The following is a 14544-nucleotide window of genomic DNA, read 5'->3' on the forward strand; positions in this document are numbered from 1 at the left end:
AGTCACACATTGCCTGGCACCATAGTAAGTGCTCAGTAAAGGGAAGCCCTTATTAACTTTTTTTTCATTATTAACCATTTTTATATAGCGCCTAGGTTTAGATGCAGAGCTCTGCCAGAGGCTGATGATTTGTAAGAATGCCCCCAGCCTAAAAGAAGAGCTACAGTTCGTGAAATGATTATTACCCTGTTTAATGAATAACAATAATTGTAGATAATATTTGTGGGAGTTTTAAAAGTATACGTAACTACATTTAATCCTTTCAATAATCTTTTCATTTCATAATTATTTTTTAAGCATTGTCGTGTACCAAGCCAGAGTCTTGGTTCTGGGAATACAGTAGTGAACAAACAAAAGCTTTTGGCCAATTTAAACTGTATCGTTTTGTAATTATATACACGTGATAACGCTATAAAGAAAAAGAATTCTCTGGCGCACTCTTTCACAAATTTCAGTCTGTTGGTTACCTCTGGGGAAGGAAAAAGTATAATTTGGAGGAACATAATACAGCATCAGTAATATTAACAGTGTTCTATTTCTTAACATTCACATGGATATTTATTGTTATTTTAAAATAGTACATATGTATTATGTACAATTCATTTCAGAATAAAAATTTTTAATAAAAGAAAAGGGAAAAGAGCACTGGTGGAAGCATTTAAAAGGGAAAAAAATGTTCAGAGTTTTATGACCAATGGGGTAGAAAAGTTCTTGCTATCATCTTGTTCATTAATCTTTCATTTAAAGGGGAAAAAAATTAAGAATTTTATGACCAATGTGTGTGGGGGGTGGTTCTTGCTCTCATATTGTGCAGCAAATATTAGTTATTCTGAGGCACAAAATGGTTCATTTTAAAAATTGCGCTTTTAGTGTTTGCTGGAAGCTGTATTAGTCGTTGAGCATATTTTAGAAAACAGCAAGATTTTTTCTGTCCTCAGGAGTTTATAATGGAGTCAAATCACAGTTTGTTTCTCAATCTGTGATCCTGGTGTCAACAGTGTCAGTTTCACCTGGGAACCTGTTAGAAACACAAATTTCAGGCCCATCCAAGGCATACTGAATCAGAAATTCTGCAAGTGGGGGCCCAGCAAGCCATGACCCTCTAGATAATTCCACTGCACACTGAAGATTGAAGACCCACTAGTCTGGATTAGTAATTTGTGAAATTTAGCTAACATTTGTTGAGCAATTGCCACATCATTTATCCCACTGAACCCATGGGTTCATTAACCTGGCATTCAGTTCCTCCCCCAGCACCAGTTCTGTTTACCAGCGCCACTGTTTACCAGAAGTGGCTCACTAGGCAGTCGCATTCCACGCCCAGCTCCACGCCAGCCAGCCGGGCTTCTTACCCATTTAAAGTCAGAGAATAGGTTGAGATCGTTTCGGCCCCAAGACCTCTAATCATTTGCTTTACCGGATAAAACTGCATGGTTTGTGCAAGAGCGCCAGCTATCCTGAGGGAAACTTCAGAGGGAGCCAGCTACTAAATGGTTCAATTAGTCTTTCGCCCCTATACCTGGGTCAGACGACCGATTTGCACATCAGGACCGCTAGCGCTACGGACCTCCACCAGAGTTTCCTGTGGCTTCACCCTGCCCAGACATAGTTCACCATCTTTCCGGTCCTAACATGTATGCTCACGCATAAGAAAGTAGGTATCCTCTGTCTTGCTTAGTGCACTCCTAGTAAGTAGTAGAGTTTAAATTCATAGTTTCTCTCTCTTTTTAAAATTAATTTTATTTGGCTATGCCAGCTCTTTGCTGTAGCATGCGGGATCTTTAGTTGTGGCATGTGGGATCTAGTTCCCTGACCAGGGATCAAAGCAGGCACCCTGCATTGGTGCACAGAGTCATAGCCACTGGACCACCAGAGCAGTCCTAAAGTCAGTTTTTTTGAGAATACACACTGATACGTTGCATTTCACTGGTTTCTGTATCCCTACTCTGGTTCTCAGTCTTGGATGCACATTAGAATCACCTGGAGTGCTTTTAAAACTGGCCAGTAAAATTAGAATCCCTAAGGTTGAGGACGGAGCAGGCACCCCACTCCAGTACTCTTGCCTGGAAAGTCCCATGGACGGAGGAACCTGGCAGGCTACAGTCCCTGGGGTCGCAAAGAGTCGGACACGACTGAGTGACTTCACTTTGACTTTTCACTTTCATGCATTGGAGGAGGAAATGGCAACCCACTCCAGTGTTCTTGCCTGGAGAATCCCAGGGACGGGGGAGCCTGGTGGGCTGCCGTCCATGGGGTCACACAGAGTCGGACACGACTGAAGCGAGTTAGCAGCAGCAGCAGCAAGGTTGAGGAGCCTGAGTGTGTGTGTGTGTGTGTATAATATATAAATTTATATACTATGTAAAATGCCATTATACATCATCTAATCCTATACACAGTTCTAGTTTAAGGAACCAGTAGCTTTCAAAGTTTTCCAGGTGATTTCAATGTGTAGAGGTAACTGAAAGCCACTGGTATGGCACAATGGCTTACATGTATTACTAGATGCTGCTGCTGCTGCTAAGTCACTTCAGCCATGTCCGACTCTGTGCGACCCCATAGACGGCAGCCCACCAGGCTCCCCCGTCCCTGGGATTCTCCAGGCAAGAACACTGGAGTGGGTTGCCATTTCCTTCTCCAATGCATGAAAGTGAAAAGTGAAAGTGAAGACATTCAGTTGTGTCTTAGTGACTCCATGGACTGCAGCCTACCAGGCTCCTCCGCCCATGGGATTTTCCAGGCAAGAGTACTGGAGTGGGTTGCCATTGCCTTCTCCGGTATTACTAGCTAATACTCAATAAATGTTTGAATAGTGAATGAATGGATATTTAGATACTCTTTTTACTGATGAGGTCAAGTGACTGCCCAAGGTCACACAGCTAAGAAATAATATAACAAGAATCCAAGTCCAATTCTGACTCTAAATTCCAAGAGCTTTTCATGACTACATCATACACCAAGGCAAACAGCATTTAGCAGGCTAGCAGAGCACCTATTCCAGGAAACTGTAGCTTTTAATAATTACAGCATCATAATAATATAGAGATATTAATGTAATGGAAACCCAAAAATAAGTAAATATTGTGTTATTAACATGGGTTGACATGTTTAGGCACAGCTATCTATAGCCACCTTTCCATGACCAACTATGTATTGTAAAAGGTAATTTATTTCAGCAAACATTGAGCACCTGTTACATCAGTCATTGCTCTGTGGGCTATTGATTGGCTGTTGCACACAGTCCCTGCCTTCAAGACTCTCACAGCCTAGGGAGACAGGTATATAAACAAACTAATATTGGCTGAAAACTACAATAACAGACATATAAACAAGCTACATTTTTTGCCCAGAGGAAGGAAGGATTAATTCTATAGGTAGGGAGTTTGGAGACAGTCAGGAAAACTTTATGAAACAGGCAGTACTTCAGCTGGAGCAGGCTTGTCAGAATTTCTCTACATTGTACCCGGCACTGCAAGTGGCATATGGATATCCACTTTGATTAATTGGTTAATTCATACAGCAAAGGGGCACTGTCTTTCTGGAGAGCTTGCCAACCTGTGGGACAAACCTAGCCATTCCTTGCTCGAGAATTGAGGCCCCTGCTGCTGCCATTTTGGAATCAGCTTTGGAGGAAAGCAGCTGGGATCAGTCCATGACCCCATCAGGGAAGGCACCATCCCTGAAAGGATGTACATTAGTGATAGAGCCCACAGAGCTAGTACTCAGTCCTGAATAAAAAGTCCATGAAGAAGAATGGGGGACGGGGAGGGCAGAAATTTTCACTATAATTAGCTCTGGGAGTAACACAGCTGGGGGAGGAAGGGGAGTACAGCCGGTAACTATTTTGGGCGCAGCTCCGATTGACAGGACACGTGTGTGGACTGTACTGATCTCAGGGCCAGGCTGCCTGCCTGTGGTGTGTGGTGTGGGGGGGAAGGCCTAGGGCAGCAGAAGCAGGACAGCCAGACAGGCCGGACGGGGTACCAGCGCCTCGACTTCTCTCCTTGGGACGCTGTCCAAACTCCGAGGGCCATAGGCCAAGCTGAGCGATGGGTGCTGAGGAGGAGGTGCTGGTCACACTGTCAGGGGGAGCCCCCTGGGGCTTCCGACTTCATGGGGGGGCCGAGCAGAGGAAACCTTTACAGGTGTCCAAGGTAAGGGAGCCTATATTGAGGTTTCAGGGAAAGGGGAACCCAAGGGAACTTGGGAAAAGTCATGTGATGGCCTATAGGGGAGAAGTGGGAGGCTGTGAAGAAGTGGAGTGGGAGTGGGCAGGTGGTCAAGGGAGCATGCTCAAATCTGATGGGGGGGTGGGAATAGTATCTGAGCAGTGGCTTCTTGTGGGGGGCTATAGAAAAGGGAATCCCTGGTTTCTGGGAGCAGAGAAAAAGAAAGACTGGCTTGGTTCCCTGCGTCACCATAGCAGCAGAGGCCCAGGGCTGGCCCTCCAATCTCCTGGGCCTGTGCCTCTCTACTCTAAACTCCAGGAATGTAGGGAAGGCTCTCATTTCTAACTAAATTGGTGTGTGATGAGCTGAAGCTGTCTCATCCAGCTGAGCCCAGCCTTGCCCCTTGTCCTCTTTCCCTATGCTAGATCCTTTCTCTCACTAGGCAAGACTTATTTTAGGTACTAGGAGGGTTATGGCAAGATCTGACCTGTCAGATGAAGTTGTTACCATTTTGGTTTCATAGCACAAGCTTATTATTCTCAACTGTAAAATGTAGGTAATAATAGTACCTACTCCATGGATACTAAATTCTGAAGGATTAAATTCAATAAAACATGTCGAGTGCTTGGCACTGTGCCTAACATTTAGTAAGCACTCAGTAAATGATAGCCACTACTACTATTATTACTTTAACATATGTATGTGTGTGCACACACAACACACACACAATCATAATTTCAGAATCTGCTGGATTCCCTCCAGTCTGGAATACTGTTCTAAAATCTTGACTGTATAGATAACGGTGCCTAGGATTTCAAGGACTAGAAGAGAAAGAATATTGGCTAGTATAGATATTTCCTTTGGAGGAAAGCCTTGAGGCGATAACCACCATTTCCAGTATGTCTCTCCCAGGCATTTTTCCCCAAGCCTCTTTCATTTAGCAATTACCCTACCTCCCTTCATACAATGTTATTTTCTCCAGTTAGCACCTTCTTCCCTCTAGATTGACCCCCTTAACTGTCACCCCTTGCCCCTCTCCACCCTTTCCTACCCTCTAAAGTACTGGGTGGCCAAAAAGTTCACTTGGGTTTTTCAGTAAGATCGTAGGGAAAAACCTGAACAAACTTTTTGGCTAACCCAATAAAATCCCCTCCACACATGGTTCCTTCCTGTCCTAACTCCTTTCATTCTATTCCCCCTTGGAGCCCTCCCTCACCTACAGTCTCTCCTCCAACACCTTCTCAGATCCGAAGACGGAGCCAGGCGGGCAGAGCAGGACTCCGAGAGAGGGATCAGCTTTTGGCCATCAATGGGGTCTCCTGCACCAGCCTCTCTCATGCCAGTGCCATGGGCCTTATCGATGCCTCAGGGAATCAGCTTGTTCTCACTGTGCGGCGGTATGGATCCCTCCACCCCAGCCTATCCCCAGCCCCCTAGTCCAGGGCTTCCGTTGCCTGTCTCAGCTCTATGTCTCACTGACCTGACTTCAGCTACTAACAAGTACCTATTTCTGCTTGTGTATTTTGCTGGAGCATGGATGTTTGTGTATGCCTCTCAGAGCACTTGAATGTGGGTACGTGGGCCTGTCTTAGGCCCCTTGCCTGTCTCTGCATCATCATATCTCTCTTTAAGCCCATTTCCACTCAAAGCCTGCCAAGCAGATTTGCCTCCCAGTTCATCTTCAAATCTCTACTCTATCCAGCCCATCCATTCCACCCAAATGCCAGTCCCCTCTCCCCATACGGCCTTCTCCCATCTCCTCTAGATCTTTCTAGCTATCAGTCATCCAGCTCATTTCTCAAGTTCTGTCATCTTTCCCATCCAGGGTAGAGGACGAGGGACCTGTGCGATCTCCATCCCCGGGTGAGCTTCAGGCACGGTCACCCTTGTCTCCACTGAGTCCTGAGCCCCCAGGAGCTCCAGTTCCCCAGCCTCTCCAGCCCGGGAGCCTCCTCTCGCCCCCTGACAGTGAGGCTTACTATGGAGAGACAGACAGTGATGCTGATGGCCCAGCCACCCAGGAAAAGCCCCGCCGACCCCGCCGCCGAGGCCCCACAAGGCCCACCCCTCCAGGAGCCCCGCCGGATGAGGTCTACCTGTCTGACAGCCCTGCAGAGCCGGCACCTGCTGTCCTTGGCCCTCCCAGCCAGGGTGACAGTCGTGTGAGCTCCCCATCTTGGGAGGATGGGACAACTCTTCAGCCACCCCCTGCCGAGGCCCTGCTGTTGCCCCATGGCCCCCTCCGGCCTGGCCCTCATCTCATCCCTATGGTGGGGCCTGTTCCCCACCCAGTGGCAGAAGATCTTACCACCACCTATACCCAGAAGGCCAAACAAGCCAGTGAGTGCATGAACTCCTTTTCATTATTCAGGATACTTCAGTTTGAGTCCTAAATCTAACCCCCCTTAACTATACATTCTGTCAATATCTACCTTATGCTTCCCTTGAATACAGTCTTGGGAATAGGTGGAGAAGGGGAGGGGAAAATAATTAGTCTCACGATCCCCATTATTTTTTGTTTGAACCAGTGGGATAAAAAGATACAGGGGGTTTCTTCAACCTAACCCAGGAACGGCCTAAGTAGGGAAGTTGGAAAGGGACATGAATTGATGAAGCGTTTGCCTATTGGTGCGATATTGCTAGATGTCAGATGGGTGAGGGGAGCACAGACATGGGGTAGGGGAGTATTTCGAAGCAGGACAGGGGCATAGGGATTCTTCAGTGTTACTGCAGGCATAACATCGGAGCTGCCTTTGGCACTGCTAGTTCCATGAAGATTCCTGGGGACTAGGAGGCTATGGAATAGTCATGAGATCCCTTGGAAGTGGTGGAGGGAGAGATCTTTGGCTTCTTATCTCAGGCGATAATGTAGGCCTGGGCAGAAAAAGCCTATTCCACTTATCTCGGGCTCTCTACTATTTTTGATGTGAGCTACAGTACAAGGTTTAAGAGTGAAGTTTCTCCCTGTCTTACACCTCCCATAGCACTCCATTCTCGTCACCTTGGAAATCTCGGGATTACCCCCTAGTTCTCATCTCTCGCTCCTCTCTCCCACCACTCTGATTCCTGATCAATAGAATTTTGTGCCTCTAAGTCTGGAATAGAGGCTAAGGACGTGACAGTTCACCCTCTGACATTCCTGAGAGTGTCCCATGTCCCACAAAGAAATTCCAGATATACATTTAGGATCCCATGCTTAACCCCAATTCTCCTTTTAGCACCCTCTCCCTTCCCCATCATGCTGGATGAGACTGTAGTTAGTGGCTCACGGATATTTTTAGCCAAGCAGACCTCATTGTTCAGTGCACTGGAGTGGGGGGGAGGGTAGGCAGGTGCCCATGTCCATCACACCGGGGCTTGTGGGGCAGCTGAGAGGAGGGAAGGGGCCAGGCTCCAAAAATAGCACAGTGAGCTCATTCAGCTGCCAGCTCTGGGGCCAAGACAAAGGGGCTTTAAAAGGCGTGGGGGGTGGCTCAAGCTGGTCCTGCTCCAGCCAACACTGCCTTTCTCGGCATGGAGACTTTTGAGCCCATCAGCCAAGAGCCCCTCAGCCAAGCCAGCTGCGACAAAGCCCCAAACCCAGTTCCTGAGCTCCAGGACCCATTCTATGCAGGTACTACCCTCCCATAGCCAAGAGAGTTCTGGAATCTAGAATGAAAGGGACTATATCAATGGTATAGGAAGGGAGGTCTTTGGGAAAGATCTTACCCCCTTACCCCCTTCTCCTTGTTGCCTTCCTATTCCTTCTTTTCTCAGGAGTTTCACTGCCCTTTTCTCAGGATGGGCTAATGCTATGGCCACATGTCACAGGGGTTTGTGACAACATGAGCTGTGGAAAACTCATGGAGAGAGGGTGTGTGTGAGAGAGAGAAGTGTGAGTACTCTATGAATATATGGAAACATGTGTGTAGGAGCCTCTGGGAGAAGAAATGAGTGAATAAGACGTTTGTGTGCAGCTAGAGAATCCCAGGGACGGTGGAGCCTGGTGGGCTGCCGTCTATGGGGTCGCAGAGTCGGACACGACGGAAGCAACTTAGCAGCAGCAACAGCAGTATCAAGAAAGCTTTGATAGTAATGATTACTCATAGTGGACCTTAGGTTAAATGCTAAACTGACCTATATTATCTCACTGAATCCACATAGCAATTCTGTGAGGTAGCCATTAGCCTCATTTACAGATGAGGAAACTGAACTTCATTGAGATGAAGTAACTCTCCCAGGAACCGAAATCTGAGCTAAGCTATGACTCCAGTGCCTATCTCTAGGACTATTGTGTGGAACAGATGTTGGAATGGGTGGAATGGCTGCCCAAATTAGAAAGGAGCTTGATATCTTGAGTGGAAAGTAGGTGGAATTTCAAGAATTTTTCAGGAGGAACTGGGGATCACGGATTAGAGAGTAACTGTGTCCAAGTCAGGGTCCTAGCAGCAGGGCAGCCTCTCCCATTTCCTGGCCCCACCTCCCAGGCCCCACATGGCCTGGGAGGCCCTGTCCTGGCTCCCCTTAGCACACAGTCCTTTTGTGCCTGCCTGGTGGTGGTGCCTGAGCACTCGACCTAGAAGGTTTGAAATATAGGGGGCTTCTTTTGACTCTAAAAGAAGCCCACTCCACTCCCAGCCTCAGCTTGGGGGAAAGGAGATTGTATCAGCTAGTGACCTTGAGATATCCTAAAGATTTGGAAGCTTGCCTTGGAGAGCAACACTCTGGCTTTTCCTGCATCTTGGATCTGAGGCCATCCCTGGCTGTGAGTAGCAGGGGTTTAAGGCACAAAGGAGTGCCTTGGAGGTTAGAAGGCACAGAATTTTGTCCCAACTGTTAGTGACAGTGTCTTGGCTAGGGGAATTCTGGGAAGAGCTACCTGGGCTATGCATGTATGTTTTTGTGTGGACACACATGGATTTACACATGTGTCTATTAACTGGGGTCTATATAAGCTAGAGTATATGGGAATGAGGGAGAAAAATACATCTGAGAGCATAAGCTCATAGGTGCCTTTCCCTAGGGCCATTTTCTTGTTGAAACAATGTGTGGGAGTTATTTCTATGAATGTGTATGATGTGGCTTACATGATGGTAGTGAAATTATGAATGAAGATCACCACTGCTAAGGATCCTTTTATCCTTAGTACAGGGTAAGGGGTAGGATAAGGGGAAGTCCCAAACTTTCTGAGAAGCCCTCTAACGTGGTCTCTGGTGGGAGAAGTGTCCCTTCTCATCTTTTCTTACCCTGGGACCCGCTTCATGTCCTTGCCTGCCATGCGAAGTGACCCCCCCCATCCCCCACCCTCACATTGCCAGCCAGAAATGGAGGGGAGAGGGGGACAAGTGCGTGGTGTGAGTAAAAGTGATTTCCAGAAAGAGGGGAGCAGAGTAGAGGGAGGAGAGCTGTGTGGTCAGAGTGGTGTCAGGGCAGCCAACTAGGCTCTGCCTTCCCTTCCACTGTCCTTGGTTTCACCTTTCACCTCCACTCTGCCCCCAAGTCAGAGGACTTTGCGGCAGGTAGGAAAGCCCTTGTGGGTTAGGCCAGTGAAAAGGCCAGAGGTAGAGGCCTAAAGGAACTGGGAGGAGGGGAGAACCTTGGGGCTCACAGATGCATACTGACCACCCCCTTTCTCCTCTCCTCAGAGCTGCAAAGGGCAGAGAGCCTCCAAGAGAGGAGTGTGAAGGAGGCCAAGACCAAATGCCGGACGATTGCAGCCCTACTCACCGCAGCCCCCAACCCCCACTCCAAGGGGGTACTGATGTTTAAGAAACGTCGGCAGAGAGCCAAGAAGTACACCTTAGTGAGCTTTGGGGCTGCCGCGGGGACCGGCGCTGAGGAGGAGGACGGCTTGCCTCCAACCAGTGAGTCCGAGCTGGACGAAGAGGCTTTCTCCGACGCCCGCAGCCTCACCAACCAGTCCGACTGGGACAGCCCCTACCTGGACATGGAGCTAGCCAGGCCGAGCTCAGGCACAGCAGAGGACCGGGGGCTGGGAGGGCAGCTGAGTGAGGCTTCCGGGCGAGGGGCCCAACTCTTTGAACAGCAGCGCCAGCGCGCAGCCTCCATCACCCAGCAGCTGGCCCAGGAAGGTCCAGTGGCCACGCTCAACGGGCAGGGCCTGCAGTCTCCACCTCGGCCACAAAGCGCTCCGCCAGAGGCGGCTCTGCTCCCATCCAGCCCTTCGCCAGCCCCTGTGGCCAGCCCCAGACCTTTCCTCCCTGGCTGTGGAACCTCTACCTCAGTTCCAAGCGTATTTAACCGTTCAGCTAGGCCCTTTACTCCCGGTTTACAAGGGCAGCGGTCAGGTACCACCTCTGTGATTTTCAGGCCTCTAGCTCCCAAGAGGGCAAATGAGAGCCTGGGAGGCCTCCCCTCCGCCCCACCGCCTTTCCTGTCTCCTCCGCAGGGTATCACTCCCGTGCCCAGCTTCACTTCAGGGGTTGCCAGCCACGTGCCAGTCCCCGCTTCCCCCAGCACCCCACGTCCCCCCGGCCCCGTGACGGCCACCAGCTCCCTCTACATCCCAGCCCCTCAACGTCCTGTTACACCAGGCGGAGCCTCAGAGGCCCCCGCCCCCGCTAGCGGAGCTGCCATGACCTCCACCGCTTCTATCTTCCTGTCGTCGCCTCTGAGACCTGCTGCGCGCCCAGAAGCGCCTGCCCCTAGCTCTGCGGCCCCTGAGCCCCCCAGCGCTCGGGAGCAACGCATCTCCGTGCCAGCTGCTCGCACGGGCATCCTCCAGGAGGCCCGGCGTCGGGGAACCCGAAAGCAGATGTTCCGGTCAGGAAATGAGGAGACGAAGAACTCGCCCAACCCCGAGCTGCTATCGTTGGTGCAAAACCTGGATGAAAAACCCCGGACTGGGGGCGCGGAATCTGGTCCCGAGGAGGATGCTCTGAGCCTCGGGGCTGAAGCCTGCAATTTCATGCAGCCACCAGGCGGCAGGAGTTACAAGACGTTGCCTCACGTGACAGCTAAAACCCCGCCTCCAACGGCTCCCAAGACCCCACCCCCTACGACTCCTAAGACTCCACCCCCAGTGGCTCCTAAGCCCCCTTCTCGAGCGTTTCTCGATGGGTTAGTGAACGGGGCGGCCCCTTCGGCTGGAAGCCCTGAAACACCAAGGCTTCAGGGGAGGGGTGGGGAGCTGTTTGCCAAACGTCAGAGCCGAGCGGACAGGTATGTGGTGGAAGCTCCACCTGGTCCTGGCCTTGGCCCTCGGCCCAGAAGCCCTTCTCCTACCCCTTCACTGCCCTCTTCCTGGAAATATTCACCCAATATACGTGCCCCACCTCCTATTGCTTACAACCCACTGCTCTCACCCTTTTTCCCCCAAGCTGCCCGAACTCACCCTAGTAAGACCCAATCCCAAGGGCCTCGGGCAGCCACTAAGCAGGGCATCAAGGCTCTGGATTTCATGCGGCACCAGCCCTACCAACTTAAAACTGCCATGTTCTGTTTTGATGAGGTTCCCCCGACTCCTGGACCCACCTCCTCAGGGCCTCCCAAAACTGCCAGAGTCCAGGAGATCCGCCGATTTTCAACTCCAGCGCCCCAGCCCACTGCGGAACCCCTGGCCCCCACTGTGCTTGCCCCCAGAGCAGCCACGACATTGGATGAGCCCATCTGGAGGACAGAGCTGGCCTCAGCCCCTGTCCTTAGCCCACCCCCTCCTCCAGAGTCTCCCAGGGGTGTTGGGACCTCCCCCAGCTCCTGTGGCTTCCAAGTAGCCAGGCCCCGGTTCTCAGCTACCAGAACAGGATGGCAGGCTCATGTGTGGAGACCTGGGGCGGGCCACCACTGAACAGGGCACAGCTCCCAGGACCAAGGGGAGGTGGAACATCCAGTTCCTAAAATTGCTTCTCCTTCCCAACACTCTCTCTGCGCCCCCTCCCTCCCCCCCGCCCCCAAGCAGGCTAAATTCCCCCTGCCAGAGATAGCTTTGGAGTTGGTGTCCTGTTCCCCAGCTTCCTCCTGGCTCCCAACCTCCCTGCTGCCTTCCAGCCTGCTCTCTCTGCTTTGGTGTCTGTGCTTCTCTTCGTAGGTCCTTGCCTGGATCTCTGTCTTTACGTCTCTTCACCTACACTCCTGTGCTGGTCCCTATTTCTCTACATTTGTGCCTTTTTCTGTGGGCCTTGCTTTAACATCCAATGAGAAACACACAGGGAAGTTACTACTAAGACCTCAGGCGAGAAGCTCACCACCAGACAGGCAGCAAAGGGACTGACTGACCCCCTATTTGCATTGTTACTTGCTGTTCCTCACTCTTCTTTCCCAGCTTGGCGGGTATATTCCTAGGCATGTGTATGTCTGTGAATGTGTGTGTATGTGCAAGTGTGTGCATGAACACAGATGTACTCTTCTCTCTGAGGCAAGAGTAAGAGGAGAAGTCTACATAAAGACCCAATCTGGGTCTCACCTTTGCACTGATGAAGGAAGAGTCAGTTGTCCTCACATAGAGGACATAGAGGTTTGTCCTCACATAGAATGTCTGGAGGGGAGAAAGAGATTGACTAGAGTTAAATATCATCATCTGCAGCAAATGTAGAGCATCTTGTGAAATTCACAGAGTGTGAGGAGACACGAAGGACCAGGGCAGTTTGTATGCATTGAGTTACATCAGTTAGACCAGGAATAGAACTAAGAATTCTGTTCCTCAGGATTTCAGAAAGCTAACAACTTGAGAGGCCCATGCTGAGCAACAAAGCATCCAGGAAATGAAAGAAAGAAAATCTCCTCTGAGAATGACCAAATCATTGGCTTCATGGCCTCATGACCCTAAGACAGAAAGGAAGGGGAAAAGAACCTTAATGTGGCAAGTAAGGTAGAAGCCAGAAGCAGGACAGAAATGAATGAAATTGATTGAGACTTAGAGAGGAGCATGGTTAGGGTGAGTGCAGTGTTGGTAGAGTAATATTGGATAATAAGAAACCAGTCGTGTACCAAAGGGGGACTGGGAGAAAATGAGGAAGAAATATGTATTTGTTAGAGAGAAGGGGGATGATGGTAGAAGGATGCGAGAATGTGTGCTGAATGTTGAAAAAACAGGTATATCTGTGTTCCCTCCTGTGAATCTGTTCCTCTATCTTCTGCAGCTTGTCATAACTACCTGGGAAAGGGTAAGGAAACACCCAGAGCCAAAACCTCTTTTTAGTGCTACCCCATCCCGTAAATCCTAGCTCTTATTCCTTTCCAGGTTGAGGTCCTGATCTCTATCCTAGAGAGATACGGACTCCCCTCTCACCATGACAACCAGTCACTTTTGCTGCTTGACCTGGAAACTGATCATTTCCTTTGCATATTGAGTGTGAACCACAGTGCTTTCTTTGGTTTGTGCACAAGAATAAACTTATGCCCTATATCTTCTGTTGTCATCTTGTCTCATTTCTTGCCTAAATCCAGGTCTCCCCTTCATCTTATCTAATTCATTTTCCCCAATCCTGATCTTTTTCTCAGCTTCTGCCCTCCTGTTTTTTACTGTTCTGCCGTTCACCCCAAGGCCTTTTGCTCTTCTCTACCAATTCTTTCCTGACCCCGTGTAGCCACCTCCATTCGGTTCCCTCTGTCTAGATTCTCTCTGTCTCCATCCCCTGTTCCATACCTCTCAGATGAGGCCTAAGCTTACAGAACCAAGACAATTTGAAAAGGCCCTCTAACCCTTTTGCCATCAACATTTTCCAACTGCCTGGAGGAAATTAAGGAAAGGCAGTGGCTGAAGGTGAAGGTGGGGTGAGAGAAGGAAGAGGGAGAGAGAAGGTGGATCAGCCTGGATTGAGACTAATAAAAGAGAAGGTACTGGAAAGCAGGACTTAGACTTTTGAGAAGGGAAGTTCTATTACTCCAGTTTTACCAGCAGGGGGCAGATTTGTGCCAATAACCAGCCCTATGACCCTGATCCTGTCACAAGTAAGCAGCCTCTCAGAAAATTCCCCTGGAGGAGGGCATGATGACCCACTTCAATACTCTTGCTGGGAAAATCCCATGGACAGAAGAGCCTGGAGGGGTACAGTGCATGGGGTCGCAAAGAGTCACACACGATTGAAGGGACTGAACGTGCACACGTGCACACACACAGAATTCCAAAGCAAGGGCTCAGAAAGCCTACAATACATATTCTGTCTTCATTCACATAGTAGTTCTGGGTACTCAATCATAGAAGACCAAAATTTTGGTTGGTTTTTGTGGGTTTTGAGGGGAGGATGGTGATGATGACAAAATCACCTTTTGCTACTTTTTTTTTTTTCATCTAACTGCTTTTTTGGGTTAGGAGAGAACAGAGGAAAAGGACAAAAGATGAGGTATCTGGAGGCTAAACTGGTTTGGTCGGAGGCCAAGTAGAGGGGAGCAGGGAGAACTTTTGGCCCCTAGTTCAGTTCAGTTCAGTTCAGTTCAG

At 49.6% G+C, this 14544-nt stretch overlaps 1 protein-coding gene across 1 annotated transcript; it reads left to right on the forward strand.

The window, feature by feature from the left end:
* The first annotated feature begins 3906 nt into the window (after nucleotides 1-3906).
* On the forward strand, nucleotides 3907-13512 carry SYNPO2L (synaptopodin 2 like). Its single transcript, XM_052641184.1, has 4 exons — nucleotides 3907-4154; nucleotides 5415-5566; nucleotides 5995-6509; nucleotides 9794-13512. Exons 1-4 carry the CDS (start codon nucleotides 4050-4052, stop codon nucleotides 11953-11955), a joined length of 2934 nt encoding a protein of 977 aa, XP_052497144.1. The 5' UTR covers nucleotides 3907-4049; the 3' UTR covers nucleotides 11956-13512.
* Nucleotides 13513-14544: the final 1032 nt, after the last annotated feature.

The sequence above is a fragment of the Budorcas taxicolor genome, chromosome 5 (assembly GCF_023091745.1).
Source record: "Budorcas taxicolor isolate Tak-1 chromosome 5, Takin1.1, whole genome shotgun sequence".
Lineage (NCBI taxonomy): Eukaryota > Metazoa > Chordata > Mammalia > Artiodactyla > Bovidae > Budorcas > Budorcas taxicolor.